Raw genomic sequence first — 24,278 nt, 5'->3', positions numbered from 1 at the left:
ACATGTAATTGGTAATACTGTATTAAGTTATAACTGCAAGAAAGTTAAATATTTCAGTGGTTTAAGGGAATCAACTGATACAGCATACATGTTTTTCAACATTTACAGCTTAAAAGCGCCTGCACACCCTGAAGCTGTAAGATCGACTAACCAAATTGAGAAATTGTACTGTCTGAGAAGTTCATGAATACAGTGAAGCCTCTCGTCCATGAGTAGATGCACACTTCCCTCTGCACAGCGATTTGGGTAGCTGGTGCAGTTCGGTAGAAAGAACATAGTTACTGCATGAAATCTGCTCATAACAAGGTCTGTGGATTATCTTGAGTAACCGGGTCATGATTTCTGGAAAGAAACACTCCTGAGGACAGCTGATATCTCCAAAACTCTCCAACTCACACCAACACTGTTTAGATGGATAGACAGCACTACAGGTAAGTGGGGAAAATGTATTTTGGGGTGAACTCACCCTTTAACTAAATGTTAAAGTACAGTTATGTAAACTAGTATTGCTAGACCTTCAAGTTAACACTACAGTTAATTGGCACTATTGGAGCAGATCAAATATCAACTCCTCCCTGGCTCCACCCAGCTTCTTTCCATAACCTGGAAATAAAGCAACGCCTAAATAATTAAATATTCATATACTTCACTGTAACAAAGCTGCGTTTTGCACAGGAACATAAGAGACTCTGTCAGATGTGGTCTGTTTTAATGATCGGTGGCCGGATAGGAATGAATGCTATCGGCTCCAGCTGTCACCGACATCGCCTCCGGCTCGACTGACCTGGATGTGAAAGTGGAAGAAAGGCCGTATCTTGGTTTATTTTGACAGACCGACCGTAACAACCTGCGATACAAACAGGGGATGGGTGCAGCAGCAGCAGCAGCAGCAGCAGCAGCGGGGTAACGTTAGCTAACGCTAGCTAACTTTATCAGCCGGCGATTTCACCCGCATATTTCTTTTCCTTGAGAACACATCCATCATGAAAAAATGAACGGATTTGGGAGGCGTATTTTTCTCCGGCTGAATTAGTTGTCTTGCAGTCTTGCTGAATAATGGAAAGCAGGTGCCGAGAGGAGCAGGAAACAATGTTGTTATTAGCCAGTTAGCTAACGTTAGCTCAGCTAGCCGTTAGTTAACGTTAACTACATCAAATTAGTGGGCTGAGTTAGCCGAGCTAACTCAGCCCACTAATTTAAATAGGTACGAACAGTATTATAGCTGCCTAACGTTAACATCTTAGATATATTTGAAAACTGACAGTCTTTTTTTTTTTCTTTCGGTGAAACACTTCTTTCTGTCAGCGTTTACCCATTTTGTGCTGTTAACTAAGCTAGCTAGCTAACCAGCTGTGCCGATCAGCCGTCTGCTGTGGTGTCACTGCAATCTGTTGGCTGCAGAAATCATATTGCAAACAAAGCTTTACTATTGTTTTTCTGACGACCACCATGGCTCAAGAAGCGTTTCCTCTGCATTTTCTGGTGTGGAACAATCAGTATCTGGAGCTTGATCGAGAGCTGCAGAAGAAAGAGGTGAGTCAGAAGGTTTATTTTGCAGCTGGATGGAGGATGATGATGCTGATGGGTGTTTTACAGATGCGTTTGTTATGGCGCACTGCATTGCGCTGATGTTGTTCCTGTGTTTGCTCCTGCAGCAGGATGTGGAGCGCCTGGATCCGAGGGGGCGCACCCCGCTGGAGCTGGCTGTGTGTCTGGGCCACCTGGAGTCCACCCGGGTGCTGCTCAGGCACTCCTCAGACCCCACACACTGCAACGCACAGGGCTGGACCAGTGAGTGATCTGCTGTGGCTCCTAGTTTCACAAGGGGATAATATTCACCAGCTGTCATTAAAGGGATAGTTCAGAGGCTTTGAAGTGGGGTTGCATGAGTTTCTCATTGATAGTTTGTATATTGCCCCCAGTTTGGAGAACTGGAGAGGAGTACCACCATGGAAGCCAAGCAATGTACTCCTGTGGACAGGGTTAGCAAAAAGGTATTTATTTAAGGTATATTTTCACCTCTTTACCTTGCTGTCACATAGTCTTTTTTGATGGGAAACCACTGTTACATAAGCCAAATTTTGCTCTCTCTAAACCAGTCAGTTTGCTACTTTTGCAAAAGTAGTAATTTTGTCATGGGAGTTGCTGGTCTAACGCTGCCTTGATTGTTTTGTTTGTTGTGTTATTGTTAGGGCTGCACAGTTAATCACAATATTTTCAAAACTGCATTATGGCCAAGTGCAATATCCAAATCGCAGAAACACAACCAAATCCCAGAAAATTAAAAATGTGTGGGAAAATATTATAATGAAGTAGTGTAGTTCTGCAGAGATGCCCTGGCTTAAAAATCTAGTTCTTTGGTACAAAACCCAACAAATGTCACATCATCGCCTTTTTAATACATGAAATCTGTGATGTAAAAGTTATTATTCTCACTAATTATATTGCAATTGCAATTTCAGAAAAAATATTCGCGATATGACTTTTTTTTAACCATATCGTGCTGTCCTAGTTGTTTTGTGACGTTGGTGAATCGAAACTAACTTTTTAAAACGCAGAAGTCACACAATAACACAAACAATCTAACAGATCGAGGCAGCAGCAGACCTGAGTATTCTGAGTATCTTGAGTATTCTGTGAGGTAAAATTACTGATTTTGTCAGTGGAGTCGGGTTGTTTTGGACTGGAGAGAGTGATATTTGTCTAATGTAACTGTGGTTTCCCATCGAAAACGGCTGTCTACAGCAAAGCAGGCGGTGAAACTGTTCTAAATTTAGCAGGAACTTAAAACTCATATCAATTTGTTTAGGTGGCCAAAACATGTTTTGCTGCTGACAGGGTAGGAAATTAGCACCAGCCCCCAGACAAATGCTGCTAAAATATGAGGGTGGCTGGAGAAAATAATGGATTACTATTGTCCAGATTTTAAAACGTTAATTTCCCATCCTGGTCAACCACCATCTACTTCAGGTAATACACTGACTATTGATAAGTATCTCCTACAACCCCCTTTTTAAATAGTTGGAACTATCCTTTTAAATATGGATGTATGTCTCAGTCTTGCAGGAAGCGGTGAGCACCGGGGACCCTGAGCTGGTTCAGTTGGTCCTTCAGTACAGAGACTTCAAGCGTGCCACTGAGAGACTGGCTGGCATCCCAGAGCTGCTCAGCAAACTAAGACAGGTAAAGCTGCTTCACACCCAGCAGTCTGATTTAAAACTTTAGGCCTCCAGGTGTTGAACTCTACCTGTCACCTACAGCAACACACCTGATCCTCTGCCACACCTCAAAGCTTCTAAATGTAAGGTTTTGTTGAGAGAGAACAAACTTTTAGGCTGCATTTTCTTCATTATGATCACTATAATCTTGACATGTTCACAAGTGTCAAGCTTGATTGAATCCAGATGCAAATTTAAGAAAACAGGGAGCATTTTCATTGGAAGATTTTTGTCTGTTTCCTTTGTGTGTTCCAGGCGCGGGACTTCTATGTGGAGATGAAGTGGGAGTTCACCAGTTGGGGTGAGTGTGTTTCATGAATACATTTTCACAGAGGTGAGTTTCAGCACTACAGTAGTCGGACAGCTCCCCCGGGGACAGCTGTCGCTCAGCAGACAGCTTCGAAAGACATTTCCTCCATTGACTGTGTGGTTTACTCCTGCTAGTTTGAAACAGACAAGTTCATTTAACTATGTAACCCATTACAAATTACCAGTAACCAGCTTCAAGTGTTATCTGAACTTTATCTGATAGGACTACCCACTCATGTAATGTAGTTTCTTCTTCTTTAATCTGCTGAACATGTGCACGTAAATAGTTAATTACATTTTACAGCTTTGAGTTTTTGTATCATCATCAAACAGTATTTACAATAAAGATTCTAATGTATATAATGTCAATACGTTAATGCTTTTTAATGTGTATTCTGTGCAGTATCTAATGAATTAGAGCAAGACATTTGTAATGTTCTGCCATTGTTATAGGACTTTAATGTCTACAATTTCACTATATACAAGTCCCAGTAGTTCTGTAATTTAATAATTTCCTGTTGACTCATTACATCACATTACATTCATTAAGCTCAGGCTTTTATCCATAAGTGCATTCAACTACAGGGAAAAAAACACTTTTAAAGAATCACACAAGTACATCAAACTTGATCAAATATGCTTAATTGCTTCGAGTGCCACAAATAAATCAGTAAAGCTACTGATAATTTCTGTAGTACATTACGTCATTAAATGTTTGGATACAGTTTTCTTTCACTTATCTGTCTTGTCACATTGTAAATGGAATACTTTTGCTCCCTTAGCTGTCAGTCAGTACAGACAGTCAGGATACAAAGAGCAATTTTAAAGATTAACATTTTTTAACACGGGATTGGTCATTTGTTTTTTCTTTGTTTTTCTTAAGCTCGTGGTCAGTGAAATAATCTATAATGAAAATAATCATTAGTTGCAGACAGTGCTATGTAACAAGCAATATACAGGAATTTTTCAGAAAAACACTTAACCTTCCCTTGTTCTTTTCTCTGTTCCTTCACCCGTTCTTAGTTTGGTTACTTCCTTATCTTCACCTCTTCATCTGTTGTTTCTAAAGTGCTTCTCCTATCATCTTCTCAGTGCCGTTGGTGTCGAAGGTTTGTCCCAGTGATGTTTACCGAGTGTGGAAGAGCGGCTCGTGCCTCCGTGTAGACACCACCCTCCTGGGCTTTGAACACATGACCTGGCTGAAAGGGCGACGCAGCTATATTTTCAAGGGCGGAGGTGTGTATACTCCTAGAACAGAATCGCATGACGTGGATCCACCCAGAAACATTGCTAGAGACTTAAAAGTGGCAAAAACGTAATTCTTTGAGTCATTCTAATACCAAAACCTTCTGTGTGTATTGTGGCTGGAACCTAGTTTAGTTTTTTTCCTCGCTTGTGTGGTCCTCCTCGTAGACGATGGGGCCGTGGTGATGGAGGTGGACCATGAGAAGCAGGTGGTGTACACGGAGCCACTCGTGTTGTCTCCCCGTGATGCGCCCTCCCTCCTGGCAGCCATGCAGCCGTCGCAGGAGAACACAGCCCAGAGACTCACGTCGCCCATCGTCTCCACTCACCTCAACACACGCAACATTGCCTTTGAACGGTAACAAGCAAGTCATCAAGATTGTGTTTGATTTGTTTTTGTTTGTAAGCCACGTGCAGATGTCTGCCTCACTGTGCTCTATGAAGCTACATTACTTAATCTCTTTGCTTCTTCAGGAACAAGTCGGGAATCTGGGGCTGGCGCTCTGAGAAGAGTGAGGTGGTCAGCGGGTACGAAGCCAAGGTAAGTGACCGCTGAGTAAACCTAGCTCAGATGGTTTTTCAGAAGTAGCAAAGCTGGCTGTAACACACTGTTCAGAGCATTTGGAGGTTAGTTTAGTTCAGTTTTCTGTGATCCAGTTTGATTCAATTATCTGCTATTAAAAGTAGAAAAGTATTTTATTTTATTCAAAGAGAATGAGTCATTTTTATGGTGTTTTTTGAACGCAAACATTCAGTTCATTCAGGATTGTCCTTTTGGGATTGAAAATGATTTTTTACAAGAAAGACACAGACAAAGAAATAGTATGAGAACTCGCAGACCAAACACAATCACAGTATGTTGTTTGCTCTGTCAAAGAGAGGTCAGAAGTGACTCTTCAGGGCCCGTCCACACCAAGAAAGAGAACTATAAAAATAACTAAAAATATGTTTTTAAAGATTGTTCTAAATCTTGTTGATGGTGGAGTCCACATCTCAACTTGAACGACAGTGGCAAAAGACAGTTGGAATCAGTTTTAGATTGATTAGATGAAGGATAGAAACACTGACAGCCAATCAGAATCCATCTGAATTGAAGAATTTTGGAACCCACATCCCTCTGGCTTTCTTTTCGCTTCTCTGTGCAACGTACAGCAGTAACAGGTCATTGTTTACAGAACGTATTCACCCAAACAAATGTGTTGAGAGGAGCTGGACTTAAAGAAAGTGGAAAAAAACAAAACCATGTGCTCAAGAGTGTTTTTTTTTCTTTGTTCATCTTTGTGTTCAGGTTTACAGTGCCACTAATGTGGAGCTGGTTACTCGGTCAAGGACAGAGCATCTATCAGACCAGGACAAGTCGAGGAGCAAAGGTGAGTGCACACACATGCACACATACAGTGAGTCCTTGTTCTGCACTTATAACTTAAAAGATGGCAAAACACAGTGTTATTGGGCTACAAAATACCTGCAAAGGAATTTGACTGATCATCCTTAAATTTAGGATTAAACTGTGAAAAATGAGATATAAACTAAAAAGTAGTTCATTATGACTCATAGTACAATGATTTGTTCCCCTCATTGTGTTAATAATATTATTTTTGCTCCAGATGTATCTCTCGCCTTCCTAATAGTGCAAAAAAATAAAATGAATTTGCAGAGGAGATAGATAATGATGATGATGATGATCCTTCATTATTCCCACTCAGGCTCAAAGACTCCTCTGCAGTCCTTCCTGGGGATTGCTGAGCAGCACACAGCTCACAATGGGGTAAGAGTCTCCACAGAATCACATCCACCTACGCCACCTGCAGCTTCTTCTAATGAACGCCGTCACTTAAAGCTGCCTCTGTCTCCGTCTCTGTCTCTGTCAGAGTAATGTGTCCCAGTGTGCCAGTCCTCACAACCCCACAGCCATCACAGCCGACGAGTACTTCAACCCAGAGTTCAACCTGAATGGACGGGACATCGGACGTCCCGTCGAGCTGACCAGCAAAGTCCAGAAGTACGATGCAGCCATGGAAACACACAATATTAATATTCATCAATTAAAGCTTTCTTTATAGACCAGGATTTATGCATGTTGTTTCCCCTCTCTCTTTTCTGCGTCCCCTCCAGGTTTAAAGCGACCCTGTGGTTGAGTGAGAGTCACCCTCTGTCTCTGGCCGAGCAGGTGACACCCATCATTGACCTCATGGCCATCTCCAATGCCCACTTTGCCAAGCTGCGTGACTTCATCACCCTGCGCCTGCCGCCAGGCTTCCCAGTCAAGATAGGTGGGTATGAGAGGTGTCCTTTGTCGGTCTTATCTATAAGAAATGACCAACACCTGAGTTGAAGCCCGCATGTTGATTCTCAGTCTGCTGCACGCGTGTTGGTCTGTAGCTGATCTGTAATGAGAACTAAAAGCTTTTTTCTGGAGTACTTTTTGTGTGTGCCATCAAACACAGGGACAGACATCTTGGGGGACAGAAGCTCAAATGAAAAAAAAGGGAACCTCTCTCATAATTATTTATAAAAAAAGTTGGATATAGTAGCACATTTTTACGTACTTTTATATATCTATATATTCAGTTCCAATACACTCATGCAGATGTTTCATACTTAACAGATTTCTACAAAATTATTAACTCACAGAGACTATGATCTTCAGCATTCAGTGTACACAATTAAATATGATTGCATTGATTATTAGCTAGCACTTGTTGGTAATCTTAATAGGGGCTACTGCCTAAGTTACGCTGGCTGTATTGAGATGTATCAATAGTTGGAGAGGGAGGGGCAGGGGCTCCTGTGATCTTGCAGAATTTTGGCATTATGGTGCTTACTGTATGTGTTTATATTCCCATCGCACACTGGTGCTACAAGAGGTATTAGCCATTTAACTGTTAAAAATTTCTGTCTTCCAGAGATTCCCCTGTTTCACGTGTTGAATGCCAGAGTGACGTTCAGTAACCTGTGTGGCTGCGACGAGCCGGTTAGCTCTGTGACGGTTCACAAACCAGAGAGCTCCGAGGAAGCTGGTGACTATTGACTCACAGATACTTTTGAAACTCCCACTTTTTCAGTAGTAGTAGAAATGAGTAAGTGATCTGTCATAGTGTAACATAGAATATTGTAATTATAATATGGTTGTGTCTGTCAGTTTTCTGGTTTGAGAATAAAGGTAAATGTAAGGCAGATATAGTTTCTAAAACAGAACACAGGCTTTACCGTCTACATTTGACTTGCAGGTACAGAAATGTTGTAACTCATCTTCCTCCAGGTCAGTCTGTCCCTCCCTTCCACTGTGAGGTGGACCCCTCAGTGTTTGAGCCCCCGGCAGACTACACCACCCTCGGTCCTGGCCGCAGCGAGCCAATGAGGGACGAGGACGACAACCTGCTGCAGTTCGCCATCCAGCAGAGTCTGCTGGACGCCGGCACAGAGAGTGACCAGGTCAGAGTCGCGTGACTTTTCCATGTTTGACGTTTCTTTTCATTTTCGACAGTGTAACCCCTCTTGAGTTTCTGACTAAACCAGTAAAACTGATGAATTTCACTCCTGCTTTCGGACACTGAGACATTGCAGTGACCCAGAACAAACTCTGCTGTACTGTACTGTTATGCTTGTCCCTGACGGAAAATGCTATTTTTGGTTTGTGCTTTTCTTGTTTTTTTTTATCCCTAAACATTTTTAAGATTTGTGCCATAGTCAGTCATCTAAAAATGACCTCTGTTTTTTCTTGTAACATCTCTATTCCCTTACATCTAAAGCCAGTTGTGACTTGTGTGATATTTTCTTTTTAGGTGACCATCTGGGAGGCTCTGACCAACAGCCGCCCGGTGCCCCAGAGTCCACTGTACGAGGAGGACTCTCAGCTGGAGAGGTGAGCTGAACTTCAGACTTTTAATTCATTTTCATTTAGTTTCTTTTACGTTTCTAAGTTCTGTGCTTTTAGAACAGAGAAAAACAAAAATAAGAATGAATCAAATCCTAAATTTAGCAGAGCTTCAGGCTGTCATCCAGGAGGCTTAGTTTATCTTTGCATGGCTTTGAGTAGAAAATATTAAAAAATGAGAGGTCTCAGAGTTTATTCTAAATAGGAGCATTTGCAGTGGATTTAACTCATGCGTCTTCATTATTCTTTCTTATTCAAGGAAACCTGTGGCTTCTGAAATGATTTAATTAAACATCTCTAAATAGAGTTCAGTGATTATCTTTTTCTCTCCACATTCTCATGGGAGCAGCAACTCCCAGCTATCCTGTAATGAAGCCCGGCAGTGATAATGTTCCGTTTAAGTCTTAATTTCCTCGTTTCTGTCTGTTCTCAGGGCGATCCAGGAGTCTCTGTCCATCTCACTGGCCAACAGAGAGGGGGAAGACACGGCCGACCCCAGCCAGCCCTCCTCCATCTCCCCGTTGGACCCCAGCACCAACTCCCCGCTCTCCTACAGCACGGTGACCGATCCGCGGTTGTCGGGACACTTTGGTGTGGCGTCGAGTTTCGATGAGCAGCTGCGTATCGCCATGGAGCTGTCGTGCCGGGAGCAGGAGGAGATGGACAGGTGAGGCAGGAGGAAAACAAAGAGGGGGTTAAAGAGTCTGGCATGCATTAGCTCATCTGAGACTAAGGCATCATGTTTGGAATCAACTGGACTGCTGCTGCCGCTGCTCATCAAAAGCTTGTTTGGGCAGTGCAGAGGTGGTTTGATTCAGACTTTGAGCTATTTAGAGCTGCAATGATTAATTAATAAGTTAATTCGCCAAATATTTTGATAATTGATTCATCAGTTTGAGTAATTCCCAGCATGCATTGGGTTCAAGGTGCACTCTCACCCCAGAAGGCTCATCTGTCAGAGGGTGTGGACAGATGATTATTCACACTGATGGGCTCAATTCTAAACACTCTCACTCCGTTTGCACATTTGCCTAGACAGTGAGTTTTTGTTCATTTGATTAATTTTCCTTTCATAAGATCATCATTTTAAGCTTTATTAAATAACAAAACCTATCATGATAAATGTTCCTGTTTCTGCAAGAGAAATGTGGGGTCTTATCAAAGCTTGCTGGTGTATTTACACCCTCCCCCTTTTTTGAATCTTGTACCTTTGACCTTCCACAGCTGCGAGTGTGACTCCAGTGTAGGGGCCGGTTTAGATTTGAGCCTTGGTCTCACATGTGGACAGTTTGTATTTGCCTCCTCTCCTGACTTGCATGTTTTTGGACTGTGGGAGGAAACCCACACATCAGCACCACTGCACTGCTGTGCTGCCTGACATTACAGATGGAAAAATTAGAATAAAGACATTTTCTTATGGAATGTATTAGAAAGCAGTTCTGAGTGGACCACATTGTGTGGGCTTTATAAAACGTAGGCTGCTCGCTTCTTCCCATATGTTGTTCAAACTCTCCCTCTATTTCTCTCCTTTATGTTTTTGTTATTTCAAACTGAGTGTGCACACACACAGGGAGCACTACAGTCTGCTCTTCCTTCTCAAACTCGTTTTGCACAGTAGGGTGACAAACGACGTCTGCCACACAGCGGGGCATCAAAATCTCCAAAAAACAGAATCTAAGGAAAGAATCTCTTAGTTGTCATCTGTTCTGTGATGTTAGTTGTGTGCATTAAAACAGAGACGGTACAATAAAGACAAGGCTGTGTAGTGTGAGTTGTTCTGGAGTTTGTGATGTTTGATGGTCATGTAGTGAACAGAACCTTGGTGGACTAATTATCTGCTGCTTGAGGAAAATAGTCCGATTCACTTGTGAAGTTTTCAAAACTTTAAATATAATATTTAAAGTCTCTCTTCAATCAAAACATTGTTCTTTTCCTACCGGTGGATGTTTGAGCTTCACTGTCAGGATGATGATGATGATGCATGTGCAGACTTTGACACTAGAAAGCTGTTTACACTCACCTGCTGAAAAGAGACTTTCTCTGCACTCACTGAACATCTGATTTTAAGGGGCGGGCCTTTAAGTATGATATTTGACATCGCGACTAGTTTGGAAGTCTATCCTGGTTCATTTTGCATCCTCTACAAGTGTGATGTAGAAACTTGAAGCTGGCAGTGCACACAAACAGAATGAGGAAACACCTGTTGGCCAGGAGGAAAACTTCAGAAATGAGCAGAAGTTAAATATTCACAGATGCTGGATTTTTTTTTTCTTTTGAGATAACAGGAGTAGATGCCATTTCAAGGATTTTAATGTGGAAATTCTACTTAAAAATATCAGACACACATTAATGGTCCAGGCAGTCTGTCTGTGCATATGTCTTAATATATGTCTGGAGAGGATCTTTAAAACCCTGTACTGCTGCCATTGAGGTTTCAGGGACAGTTTTGCTGTAGGCTGCTGTAATCTGGGACCAGCGTTGAAAACTGTAATAGTGAGATATTAAATATTTAAAGTGAAGTCTCCCCCACATTTACTTTCCTTTCCTTGGGGAAGAAAATAAAACAAAACCAACTGGAATCCAGTATTTGTGTCACACCTGTTGTTATGTGTGTGTTTACTGAAGCCCATCTTACTAAAACAAAGACCACTTATTCAAAACCTCATTCAGGGTTCAGTGTTAGTTTTTTTTTTGTTTTTCCAGTCAGAAAGTTTCCTGAGGCCAATTTTTAATAGCCCCTATTAAAATTGTTTTATTTATTAGCAGTCATCAAGTAACAGACTTGTGGAACTAGTACCTAGTGTTTTTTGAAACATGATCCGTGGTGGTGATCAATTTTGTGATCGTGACTTGACTGACTGTTTACGTTTCATATGAGCTCTCAGCTGCTATGCAAACATGATGTTGTCGCCTCTTGTTGTGGCGCTCCAGAGACATTTCTCTGAAACTTGCTGTGCCTTTGAAAAACAACAGTTTTATTCGCCTTACTCTCAGACCTGAAACAAACTGCACAATGCATAGTTAGAGCTTCACACACATCCTCTGTCACCATCCAACTAAACTCTTCCAGGATAATTGAAATGCTCTCTTGCCCTGATCGATACTATGCATGTGCAACTCTCAACAGTCAAGAAAAGGAAGCAAGATGGCTCACTCCTTACCTGCTTCCATCATCAGCTCTGAATAAATGATGATGTTTAATTCTTTTTTATTACTTTGCCTGATCAGGAAAGTGAGTTGCTAAATTTAGAATAAACATTATCTGCAGTTCTTTGTAGGAAATGGAACATGTGGAGGTGAAGAAATTGTGGAAAGAGTTGTATATTCCTGTCTTTCTTGTCGTCGTTCAGAGTGCTTTCTTTCTTATTTGTGTTGTAGGCAGCAGAAGGAGGAAGAGGAGGAGCTGGAGAGGATCCTGCAGCTGTCACTCACCGAGAAGTAATGTCACAACAGCAATGGAGCGACGGTCTTCATTGGGGAACAATCCTCTTAATTTATTCTCTTTTATTTTTTAAATCCTAAGATGTTAAGTTATTACAGATATTTTATTTGTCTTTCTCACACGAAGGCTGCTACAACAGAGTGTAAAGGACCAGAATGTGAGAAGTGTGAGTGAAAGAGGCGGGAGGTGGAAACAGGTACTCTGAAACACACTACAGTGAAGGACGAGGAGACAAAAGGGAGAGTCTTTGTTTTTCTTTTTTTATTGAATATTTTTCACAGTCTTGCTGTCTTTTATCGAGTGATGAATGATCCTTAAACTTTAAACCTATAACATGATAATAATGATGACAAATATGAAAATACAATCTTAATGGAATAACTTATAAAAAAATATGATTATAACATTTGAAACATTTATGTTGGCTTACTCCTATGTGTGAAAAATAAAGAATAATGATCATCCAGGCTTATGGTTACATTTTTCATTTTTTATTCACTGTTTGATCATTTTTTCATATCAAAAATGGACAGTTCTTGTCTGTACAATAATTGGCTCAAGAAATTTTAATGTTAAGTTCACTTTTAACACTTTTAAAACCACAACAGAGCAAAAACAAAGTGTGATAACCTTTAAAACTGTGTGACAAAATAACATTAGTATGTACATGTACAGGTGAAACTAGAGCTACAATTTATCTTTACTCTAAAGATAAAAAAATAAACTATTTGAAGGTCTCTGGGAAACTGGTGGAGTTTTTCCACTCCTTCACAGTCCATAGTACAATTGATCAATGAGAAAATAGATGTTAGCTGCAGCTCCAGTTGAAATCAAATTAAAATCTGGGTCATGAAGTTGAATCGAAGAACTCGCCAGCATTTCTCTCTCATCATTTTAGACACAAAAGCTTCTTTACCTTTGTACGTGATTAAACAGACACTTTAATGCAGTGGGTTGTAAACTCTATTTAATCAATAAGATTATCATAAACCATAATATTCTGTGTTAATGTACTATTGCGATTTTAAAAACCCTAAAATGGCCTGAGGGCCAGAGCTGGTAGATTTCACAAAGTTCCTCACATGTTTAGGTCATTTTTTGTATAATAAGTTTATTTATTTTGGTTTAAATAAAAAAAAGCTGGAGTGTTAACATTGGCTAGCATCTTGACTTTTAGGTTGGCAATGTCCTCACATCAGAGGGTGAATTTTTATTAAATTTCCAACAAATATTCTGACTTTTAACAGGTCAAAGTTGTCACTTATTCAGTCAAATATCTCAAACTTTACTCATAACACTTAGTACAGATGATGCCCAGACAGTTCATCCCATTGACTTTGGTTGTCCTTTGACTCTTCTTCTTGTGTCACCATTAGGTTGTTTTTTTTTTTTTTTTGGTTTGTATTTTTTTAATATCACAATATTTCAACAACTCTCGGATAGATTGCCAAGGCATTCGGCACACAGATAAATGTTCCTCAAAGGATGAATTAAGTAACAACACTCCCATCAGTCTCTGCTGTACCTGTGTTCAGTGCAAATTAGCAGATACCAGTATGCTAACATGCTAAACAAGGGGTTTGCAACCTGCAGCACCGGAGCTACATGTGGCTCTTTTGCTCCTCTACAGTAGTTCCCTGTGGCTCTGACAAAAAATTTTAAGGAAACAGTTAATTTTCTTTTAAACATCAGAATTGTCATTCATCATTGTTGTAGGCCTAAAGTTATTGTTGCATCCTCGATTTGTAAACATTTATCATCAACTAAAATGTGCATCATGGCCTATCTCTATGGTTCGGCGCTTTTTCCTCTAGGATTTTGCTGGAGCTAGCTAATAGCTATGGTGCCAAATCCAAAATGAGAAAATACTTGAAAAAAATTTCATTGTTGTGTTTTAAATCTTTTGAGATTAAAGGTTGCAGACCCCTGTGCTAAACTAAGAATGTGAACATGGCAAATATCAGCCTGTTAGCATTAGCATCTTAGCATATTGATGTTAGTGTTAAGCTCAGAAACTGCACTACCTACTTGCATGATTTTATACTTTAATCCTGCTAATTCACATTTATTTATTTTTTTCTTTGCGTGTGTTTTGATTTGTTTTCCCACCAAGGGTTAAAGCAGCCACACATTGTTGATTTTGTCCAGTGCATTTTCCAAATATTTTCAAAACCAAAAGGAGCAAGTAAACTCTCAACCGAGGTTAAAAACGTTAAACATTATATTATCACACTTCTGAGGTTGTTACCAAGCAACAACAGTACACATCTCAGATATCTACACTCTCTGCGCTCCACTGGGCTGGGCTCAAGTCGGATTTACTGCTGTGATTCTCATAGGTGGAGACCTCCTCGTCAGCTGCAGCGTAGATGCAGTCCCTCCGTAATTTTAAAACTTGCCGAAGCTCTCCGTCTAAATCAGCTAGTTTAGACAAAAACGTTCAGATGTCACTCATTTAGACGAAACTATCTGTGATGTGCAAATCGAATCTGACTTTCTTATCCCCACCTCGCTTTACTTTGTGATCCTCATCAGCATCTGGAACCACATAATCACTGTCCGCTGGCTTGGTCTGAGTCTCTGAAAGCTGCATGGGAGCCACTTGTGCCCTGGGTAGACTCATTGTTTTCTGTGCAGAGGAGATGATGCTGATGTACTTGGGAGGAGGCGACACAGCTGTTGAACACACACACAAACACTGTAAGGAGTTGTGTACTTGCTGCTGAGCCAGAGACTGTTTGTGAGAGCAGTGTTAAACTCACTGATACGAGTGTCGTAGGGCTGAGAGGGCACGTAGGGATGAAGACGATACTCTGTCTTCTCAATGAAGTATTTAAGTACATCGTTCAAGGAGGAGACGGACACCTGCAGAGAAGAGGACACACGAAGAGAAACAGAAATACAAGATTTTTTTTTTAATATCTTGTTTTGGTTGAATACAAGTCTAAAATGCTTTGCAAATCATTGCATTCTGTTCTGGGTTGAAGTAAAAGTGAACTCAAAACTTGTAACATAAAGTCTGATGAGATGAGTCTTTGTGTCAAGTGAACATGAAGTTTTCCTGTCGTTTTGACAGTCTTAAGCAGGGTTTACAGTGGTTGGTGATCCAGGTATCCAAACTAGATAAAAATAAGTGAAATTTGCACAATTATACAGGTTTTATTAAGTCACTCGTGCAGGGTGAAAGATTCAAACACAATTTTTCAAAGATTAAAGTGATCTAATCGATGCTCTTCTTTGCAGGACATTAAATTATGTATTTCAACCTTTACTGTATTTTCTGTACTGTATTTTACACAAATGAAGAGAAGTTTTAGTAGCAGACTTTGAAGGACAAAACAACATTTAGATTTTCTTTCAGCGGGACTTACTGCTGTGTCCAGTTCAATGACGAACCCTGAGTTTGTGGACGTCACTCTGTAGTTCTTCATGACATGTCCACTGTAACACAAGGAGGAACAGGAGGATTATTACACTTTATTAAAGATGTAAACAAATTGAAATGAGCACGAAACAACCCCTATCTATCCATGTGCTCACCACTTTATCAGCCTTTTATCAGTGGTTACTGATAACCATGATAATTACATTATTATTATTTACTGGTGAACACTTCCTGCACATGCAAGTGTCAGGTGACTCACGAGAGCGCAATCTATCACTGATTTAAGAGAAAAGCTATAAAACCAAAGCCTCTTGTGAGAAAGAAAAAGAACGTATTTGCAACTGCTCTGACTTGGAAAGCATTATTCTGTGGTAGTGGGACATATCGAAGGTCCAGACCTGGGCATCAGTTGTCTGAGGGTCAGGGCGTAGCTGTTGGCCAGGGTGGATGGACGGAGGATCATGCTTCCATACTCGGGGTTTGCCTCCAACATTCGCTCGGCCTCCTGCCGAATCACATTGAAGAAACACCTGCAGGAACCAGGGAGGAAAAATAAACTCTTCCTTATTACCTGTGAGATTAATAAAGGTGCAGTTTTGTCACATCATGTTCATCGGTTTAGATAACAGGAAGGTCTTGATTACAGTAACCTAAAAATGATACTGTTGTTAGAAAGACAGGAACAGCAGGACGTGCAGAGAGGGGAGGGAACAAGGAGGAAGAACCTGAAAAGGACAGAAAGTCTAACTCACGCAGGAAGATCGGGGGTGCTGTCAGTCTTGTCTTTGGGTGGTGGAGGGGAAGGTGAGGCTGAGGGTGAGGATGAGAGGAAGGGTGGTCGGGGTGGGAGGGGCGGGCGCGGCGTGGGCGGGTTTCTCCTCTTCTCCTGAGCCAGAACCTCCTCCAGCTGCAGGATCTGGCCGGGCAGCAGCTGCAGCTTACTGGGAATCTCTTTCTGCCCGGAAACAGAGCTCAACATCAACGCTTTTCCAAATCACTGCTGTTACTAATACCAGCAATTTTACACAATGTGTAAAACGTAAAGAGAGAAAGACAAAGAGAAAAAAAAAAAGGTGAAAGGGTCAAGTTCAGTCTTGCAAATATCCTGTTCAGAAGAAATCAGATTATTATTATTATTAGTTATTAGAATTGTTACAGTTTTGTTTGTAATTCAGTTTAGGTTTTATTAATTTCAGTATGGCTTTAGTTTTTTTAAAATTATAATATGTGCAGTATTTGTCAGGAGTAAAGTTTCGAATAAGTGTTACATTACAAACAACATTTTGTGAAGATATTTGACTCACAATCTCAGTTACTCAGTCTCTCAGTCACAGTAAACTTCAACATAAAGGGTTCCTCAGCTTTTCTGGTGTGGTAGAAACTTTCTTGGTGCCTTATAGAACCTTTTATAAAGATCTCACTTAGAACTCTGACAGGGAGTTCTACATAGAACCCAGCATAAAGGGTTATACCTAGAACCGTGTGTGAAATGTTTCGCCCAACTCTCCTATGAGAGGTTCTACAGAGAACATCTAATGGTTCCACCTGTAACCTTCTCTGGGGGTTCTATCCAGAACATTTCCACCTTCTAAAGGTGCTAACAAGAACCCACCTATGGAGTTTTACTGAGAACTTTTTTTATATTCTCAGTATTTTAATTAGAAAACAGAAGATGTTCTCCTGGCTCTTTTTCAAAAAGGTTTCTTTGGATGAAAAGTGTTCTTCATGGAAACCTCAGCCTTAGAACCTTCGACAAACATTTTCCTCAAAAAAGGGTTCTTCAGTAGCAAATGATTCTGGGTAGAACCTCAGTCCTTCAGGAAGAACCCTTTTGGAACCCTTATTTATAAGAGTGTATGTTGTAGACTGTGTTGTTTTTATTTTAATTAGTTCACGATATTGTTTCAATAGTTTTTCTTTTTTTTCTCTTTAAGTCTGTTTTTTTCCAGCAAACTAAAATGTGTTTTCACACCTAGTTTTAGTTTTCAGTTTTATGTTAGTTAACTAATAATCTGCCAAGATGTTTGCACATTGTATGGTTTTCTGTCATCTGAATTACTGTTTAACTAGCTGGCAACAGGCCAAACATAATACAGTGAAAACACTCAAATCACTGTGCAAACAAACTGCTCTGCTGTCTCTGCTTTTAAGTTGGGATGACCTGATAACATATTCAAACTTGTGCTTGGTATACAAAGTCACCAATGACATCTTTCAATATGTGTATGTTAGTACTTTGTATGCATTTATATATTTGTATATGTCCTGCTTGTTTGCTTTCCTAAAAAATGTAGAGACACAATCCCAAGAAACTAAACATCTGTACATCCACATGCTGAAAGTAAACTCCCAAATATTTAATGACACAATCTTTCTGTCATATACAGAACAGATGATCTGGATTGTCATTTTCAGTTTGCAGATATCTCTACTTCACCGTTCATTGTTTATAACCTGTCTGTCATTAACATTTCACTATCAGTCTTAAGGAGAGTTTGGCTTTAAAGAAGCATCATGAGCCAAAGTTTTGTGTAATTATTAACCAGGAAATACTTGCTTCCTTTTGTTTGTTATGCTTGGCATCACACAGAATTATTTTCTAACAGAGAGCAAAAAATACAAAGTGATAAGCAGTGTTAGGAAACTACATTAAAACTGCCACAGTGAAAACAGTTAAAGTACGTTTTAACTACTCTCAAAAAATTATAGGTTGTCTAACTAAAACTAGGTGTGTTTGATTTAGGGACCAGGGCAGACCAATAATCAGTTAGGCAGCCTGAGGATGTGTTTTGAGGAGTTGGCAGGGAGGAGAGACAAAAATTGAGTCTGTGTCGTAGCTTGTTCAGCTGTAATTGGAGCACGGAGCTGAAAGGGGTGAGGTGAATCCGGAAGATGCTAAATTTCTTGGGAAATTCATAGTAGGCCTATCTGATCGCAAACATCTCAGTCACAAATCACAGGTGATTTTCATTAAATTAAAACCATAGTCAATGAGCTGTGACATTGTGCGATACTAAATAACATGAGAATATTGTAATTAACTAACTAAACTATGTTTGTTGATGTGTGTGTGTGTGTGTGTGTGTGTGTGTGTGTGTGTGTGTGTGTGTGTGTGTGTGTGTGTGTGTGTGTGTGTGTGTGTTTGCTTACCTTGATCACAGTCAGGATGTAACCCCTCCACTCCTCTCCTGTGTCAGGATTGTCCATCTGCACAGTTACACAAACAGCAGGCATAAAACAATACACATTAGAAAAAGAAACAGAAAAGTGACTAAATGTGTCGGGTTTCACTGAGACTCACCTTCAGCTGCATCTCCTCTGTAGGCAGTGTGAGGGTGAAGATAGTTGGTGCCTTCTTCTGATATGGAGACTCTAACTCCATTGACTTCAGCTCCACCAGGTCCAGCTTCTCTATGTACTGATGAAGGAAACAAACAAACAAAGATATGAGCATAACCACATATTATCAGACACATTCCTTTTTACACAACTATATTTTTATACTCTGCTACATCGCTACATTAATTTTTTTTCATACTCTTCCTGCCCAATGAAAACCCTCTATCTCCAAATAAGGTTATTTTAAAATTTGATTTTTACTGATAGACATGAAAGTAACAGGGGACTTTTATTTTAACAAACCACTTGACTGAGAGCCTTAGTGCATCATATTACTGCATTTTGACTTGTCACCTGATATCTGATTTTTGTGTTTTCCTTAACATACATAAAGTCATTTACACTATAAACTGGTACAGAAAATGCACAAATTGGTGCGTAACAATGTTGAAACAAAACCCACACCCTTGAATGCAGCAGTAATATTAATCTAAATACATCATATATGCTTGTAAAACACGGTCAGGGTCATTTTACTACAGAATGAGTACTTTTACTTTTAACAGTTAATTTAGCTGATACTTAAGTAATATTTTGAATGCAGGATTTTGCTTATAGTGGAGTATTTTCACAGTCTGGAATCAGTACTCTTCCACCACTGAAAATAAGGGTGAATTATAAGATAAGAAAAACAATTATATTTCTGTTATTAAGGTCACCTTTTCTTATTTTACCTTAAATTCACTATTTATTAATTGATAAAAATGTTATTTCATAAATCTCAATTTTGCTGTTATTAGTAAAACGTAAACCAAAGAAAACCATTTTCTTACTGTATCCTGTGTGTCATCCTTGTACAGAAAGAGTGTGGCCCCTCGCAGCTCTCCATAGTACTTCTTAAATTCCTGAAAACCATGATCATGAAATGTCAAATTTCACCATTCATTACCCATTTAATTCTCTCTTTCTTTTTTTTTTTTTTAAATCTAGACATGTCTGTATGTTTTCCATCTTTGCACTCACCTTCTCTTTTCTTTGTTTCTTCAGCAGGTATCCAGAGTAGTAGAGAGGCAGGGCTGTGATCGTCGCCCTCCTCTTGTGGATGACTCTGGGGTGCAGAGACATCGTTCAGCACTCGGTCAAGTCTGCGTGCCTCTTCTGGCCTCGTTTGGCTCAGTTCACTTCTGTTTGTCCAGCAGTGAACTCACTAACACTGAATAAACAGTTCAGTTGGGTCCTGAGAAAGGTCCTTGTTTTTGTCACGCAGCTCTCAAAGCAGTGATAAATTGTCCTTGACTCGAGAGTATATTTGATATGATTATTGGTCTATAAACCTGCACCGATAAGCTGCTCCGCTGTCTCTTCCTTCAGTCTCAGTGCTGTTTGGACACTGAGAATGAGGAAACACTGCAGTGATTTATAAAGAAGGAAGTGTAAAGCATCCCAAATGAAAACGTTTGTTCTTTGGACCTGGACCTGGACACTCTGCATGCATACACACTCTCTCTCTCTCTCTCTCTCTCTCTCTCTCTCTCTGTCAGGATTAACCTTTAAACCCAATTGAAACATGGTTAAATTGAAATTATGTTGTAGCAAAATTGTCAACAAGCTTCAAATTAAGAACCCAATTTTAGTTTTTAGTCTCAACCTAGATTAGATTTAATTCTGTTGCACCAAAACTTTAAACTCTTAAAATTTAAACTACACTTACAGTTTAACTTGGCTAACTCTTTATTAAACCATGTATTTTGTTAACCTTTTTGCTAATTAAACAATGTGACATAACTCTAACCTGCTGCAATGCCACCATGACTACCAGATGCAACCAGCAGAGATTTGCAAAGTTCTGCCGACATTAACATTAACATTAACATTAACATTAACATTAACATTAACATTAACATCACCCCCACGTGTTTTTCCCGAGCTGCTTTCACACTGAAGCAGCTGTTGATCACTTACGGCCCCTAGTGGCCGGTTAAGAAGAGCGAGAAGTCACACTATATTGACCTGTAACTTTGAAGGAATTTAATAAAAGGTAAATAAAAGCGTATTTTTGCAAAATGCATACACTGTACTATACATGTTGGATTCCAGTGAATAATTTCGAGTGAGAAACAAGCTGTCTTTACTTAGAGACTAGAGGAGTACACAGGTTTGATAAAGAGCTGAATATTATGATGTCACAGTGAAGTTGACCTTTGACTTTTTGGATATAAAATGTCATCAGCTCATCATTTTATCCTATTAGATGTTTCTGTGAAATTCTGTCATTAGTGTATGAATTCTTGAGTTCTAGGCAAAAATGTGTTTAGTGACTTCACAGTGACCTTTGACCTTTAACAACAAAAATATAATCAGTTTGTTTAATCAGTTTATAATCAGACATTCGGGTCAAGTTTGTAGAAATTCTTTCGTGACATTCTTAAGGTATCGGGTTCACAAGAATGGGATGACCAGGGAGCCAAAAAAAGGTGGTTTCCAAGGTTTTTCAAAAAAAAAAAAAAGAATTACAGAGGTCCTGCAGCAAACAGTCGTGAACATGCACAAAAAATTAAGCTGACTGGTCCAGAGTAGCTCCGGACAAAACACAGGTCTGTTGATCACACACGCACTTGCACACATGGAAGCAATCACATCATACCCTGGCGGAGATAAAAATAACAGTGAGCTTAAGTTTACCCAAATTACACTGACAAACAAATGTATTCTTTTTTTTTTTTTTTTTTTACATTTTCTCAGTTTGAAAAGTCACTTCTTCATTCCACACAAGGAACTTACAGCTGCAGCTGCAGGTGTTCTGACACAGCCTTTCTGTGTGCAGTTTGCATGTTCTCCCCGCGCTTGTGTGGGTTTCCTCTGGGTGCCCCAGTTTTCCCCACCATCAAAAATATGTATGCTAAGGTCAATTTTATAGTCAGTATACCTGACCAAGGTGTTGGCCTAGAAGTGGAGTTCGTCCCACGGTCCTGAACAGCAGCTGCCAACCGCCTCTGAGAGATGAGTCAAATAGAGAGACTGACTGTATAACTGTACTTCATATGTCACAGTAAAGTTTACCTTTAACTTCTGTTGGAGATTGTTCTAGCACAAAAACAAATATTATATATTACTTATTATATTACTTATTATCATATTATAATTATGTATAATATATATGTTATGCAATTTCCTGCTGAATTCATTAAATTATAAGCGTACGGGGGTAGGTACTGAATTAAATGCTAATTTTAATTGTGGCTCATTATTGCAAAAAGAAACAACCATGACTAATCTTAAAATATATTAGAAACGCACAGCAAGTTTGCATCATATATGTTTTTGTCAAAATATAGAAAAGAAAGGTCTCAGAAGAGTTTTATCTCTCACACAGTGCAGACTGGGGAAGTCTGCTAATATGCTGCACCTGCACTCTAAAAATAAATTGTTGCTTTGTCTGCTTGGAAGGCAAAACATTTGTGTTCAGCATAACACTGCAGCTCTTATTGTAATAATGTGTTTTTGTTATGTTACGTGAACAAGAAATCAGCAACATGTCATATAAACATAAAAAATGTGAACATTTAACTATCAGAATTTATGCTAAGTGCACGTAGTTATAGTGGATTTATACATTTTAATAAAATCAACTTAAAAATCAAAACATGTTATTAGTGTAAAAACATCTGTCAGTGTTTGTGTCAAGTGAACACAACCTTAACTGATATTTAACCTGTCAATTTTAAGTATTTTACAAAATAGCCCTCTTTTTTTTTTTTTTTTTTTTTTTTTACACGTAACTCTTAGATTTTAATGAGTCCTTTTCCTTTAACAGTGTTCTGCAGATACCTGTGTGAAGGAATGACTCAGCACATGAAATATTTTGCTCAGTAATGCTGATACCCTGCAGTCAACACCCAGCGCCTTGTTGCCTTTAATCTTATTGGTCTCACTCTCACCCTTGGGAATAAATCATTTGGTTTTAGTATCTCATAAAATAAAAAAAAATACACTGCCTATTTTAGAAACTTCTTATTTGTCTATGAACGTGATGGATTTAAAACTTGATCAACACAACCCAGAGATTTTAAAATGTTTTCAGTGTTTACATGTTCATTGGCTCATGTGAACTCACAAAACAACATGGTGGTTTTGTTGTCTAGAGCACAAATAAAACGTTGGTTTTGGGTGGTCTGGCTTTCTCGCTATTCTCCTTGTGACAGCTTGTCTCATAACGTCCACAGGACAATTGGCTGCACAAAACTAAAGCCTGAAGACAATCACTACTTAGAGACAACTGGAGGGTGAGCCGCAGTTCAGTTTGGTCGTTTGTAAAGTCAAATATCTTGTCTTAACGAGTTGCGGCTTGCAGAAAAGCTCTGCAGACTTGCTGATATAGTTGCCTAATAACCAAGCAAAGTACTGACAACTGCTGCCCCCTACTGACGCAAGCTTCTCTGTGGTGTTCAGCAGGAGAGGCACTGATAATACAGATCATTTTCACAGCAGCTATTTTGACATGACATAGTAAACACAGGTGTTACAAGTGATACTTATGAAGGTTTTGTACCAGGCTCTGGTACACTAAATGGAATGGGACCTTGTATTATTGGTAACACCACTATTTCATGTCAAAATAGCATCCATCCATTAGTGATGGCTCCAGTCTATTTAGGGTGTGGCAGTAAACACTAAAAAAATTCTTCTTGGCACAATTAAAAGGATAGTTCACCCAAAAATAAAAATTCAGTCATTATCTACTCACCCTCATGCCGAATGAGGGTCAGATTTATTTTGTTAGTCCGCAAAAAACTGCTGGAGTTTCACAGGAAAACAACATTGCAAAATCTCTCAAACAATGGAAGGGAATGGTGAACAAACAAAATGGACAAAAAAGAAGAAAAAAAACACAGTAAAACACCACTATACTACTTGTTTGGTGTAATTCAAGTCCTGACACACCGTCACAGTACATACATCCAGTTCAGACAGTGTGCATGTGCACGTGGCCTCAAGCTAAGGATCTACAGTGATGATTCAGGCTAAAAACATGGTGTAAATAACATTTTTTAGTCACCTTAGCATGTTGGGTCTTTAGACTTGAATTATTAGTTTTCCTTTGAAACTTCAGCTGTGTTTTGTGGACCAAAAACACTTCGACACTCTGCTCTGTTGCTCTGCTTGAGCTGTTCTCAGCACAGTTCCTCTTTCAGTAGCGCCAGTTAGCCCTGACCCCGTATACTTTAGCCACACCACGTTCACAACTTTTGTCTGCTTGTTTTAGGCACTTGTGGGAGTCATCACTGGACTAAGCAGAGTTATCTTTTTGTTTCCTCGCCCCTCTACTATGTCATAGAGCCTTGCAGCAGGCATCACTGGACTTGTCAGAGTTCCTTTTTCTGTTGATGTGACTTACTCCGTATACTTCAGCCAGAGAGGTCAAGTGGTTGTGTGTCTGTCTATGAATGCAAGCACACATGGATG

The 24,278-nt window shown here is 39.7% G+C and overlaps 2 protein-coding genes across 2 annotated transcripts; one reads left to right on the top strand and one right to left on the bottom strand.

Moving 5' to 3' along the window:
• Positions 1–639: 639 nt before the first annotated feature.
• ankrd13d (ankyrin repeat domain 13 family, member D) lies at positions 640–12,794 on the top strand. The gene is made up of 16 exons (XM_084719069.1): positions 640–1,533; positions 1,656–1,791; positions 3,059–3,183; positions 3,474–3,519; positions 4,620–4,763; positions 4,941–5,130; positions 5,247–5,313; positions 6,061–6,142; positions 6,479–6,540; positions 6,644–6,774; positions 6,888–7,045; positions 7,679–7,792; positions 8,035–8,207; positions 8,558–8,637; positions 9,083–9,316; positions 12,028–12,794. The coding sequence occupies exons 1-16, from the start codon at positions 1,450–1,452 to the stop codon at positions 12,089–12,091; spliced, it is 1,890 nt and encodes a 629-aa protein (XP_084575195.1). The 5' UTR covers positions 640–1,449; the 3' UTR covers positions 12,092–12,794.
• Positions 12,795–13,978: 1,184 nt separating this feature from the next.
• On the bottom strand, positions 13,979–20,194 carry LOC146326735 (signal-transducing adaptor protein 1-like). Its single transcript, XM_084719068.1, has 10 exons — positions 19,839–20,194; positions 19,649–19,720; positions 18,778–18,894; positions 18,627–18,683; positions 16,229–16,431; positions 15,875–16,006; positions 15,463–15,532; positions 14,854–14,956; positions 14,600–14,767; positions 13,979–14,512 (listed from the first exon to the last, which is right to left on the bottom strand). Exons 1-10 carry the CDS (start codon positions 19,938–19,940, stop codon positions 14,361–14,363), a joined length of 1,176 nt encoding a protein of 391 aa, XP_084575194.1. The 5' UTR covers positions 19,941–20,194; the 3' UTR covers positions 13,979–14,360.
• Positions 20,195–24,278: the final 4,084 nt, after the last annotated feature.

The sequence above is a fragment of the Lutjanus erythropterus genome, chromosome 5 (assembly GCF_056507025.1).
Source record: "Lutjanus erythropterus isolate fLutEry1 chromosome 5, fLutEry1.hap2, whole genome shotgun sequence".
NCBI lineage: Eukaryota > Metazoa > Chordata > Actinopteri > Lutjaniformes > Lutjanidae > Lutjanus > Lutjanus erythropterus.
This window is presented reverse-complemented; position numbering and strand designations above follow the sequence as displayed.

Coding starts and splice junctions, on each gene's coding strand:
- LOC146326735 (XM_084719068.1), bottom strand. CDS start 19,940: ATGTCTCTGCACCCCAGAGTCATCCACAAGAGGAGGGCGACGATCACA. Junction 19,721..19,838: donor AGAAACAAAGAAAAGAGAAG/GTGAGTGCAAAG, acceptor CATGGTTTTCAG/GAATTTAAGAAGTACTATGG. Junction 16,432..18,626: donor ACATCCTGACTGTGATCAAG/GTAAGCAAACAC, acceptor GTTTCCGGGCAG/AAAGAGATTCCCAGTAAGCT.
- ankrd13d (XM_084719069.1), top strand. CDS start 1,450: ATGGCTCAAGAAGCGTTTCCTCTGCATTTTCTGGTGTGGAACAATCAG. Junction 3,520..4,619: donor GTGGGAGTTCACCAGTTGGG/GTGAGTGTGTTT, acceptor TCATCTTCTCAG/TGCCGTTGGTGTCGAAGGTT. Junction 5,131..5,246: donor CGCAACATTGCCTTTGAACG/GTAACAAGCAAG, acceptor TTGCTTCTTCAG/GAACAAGTCGGGAATCTGGG.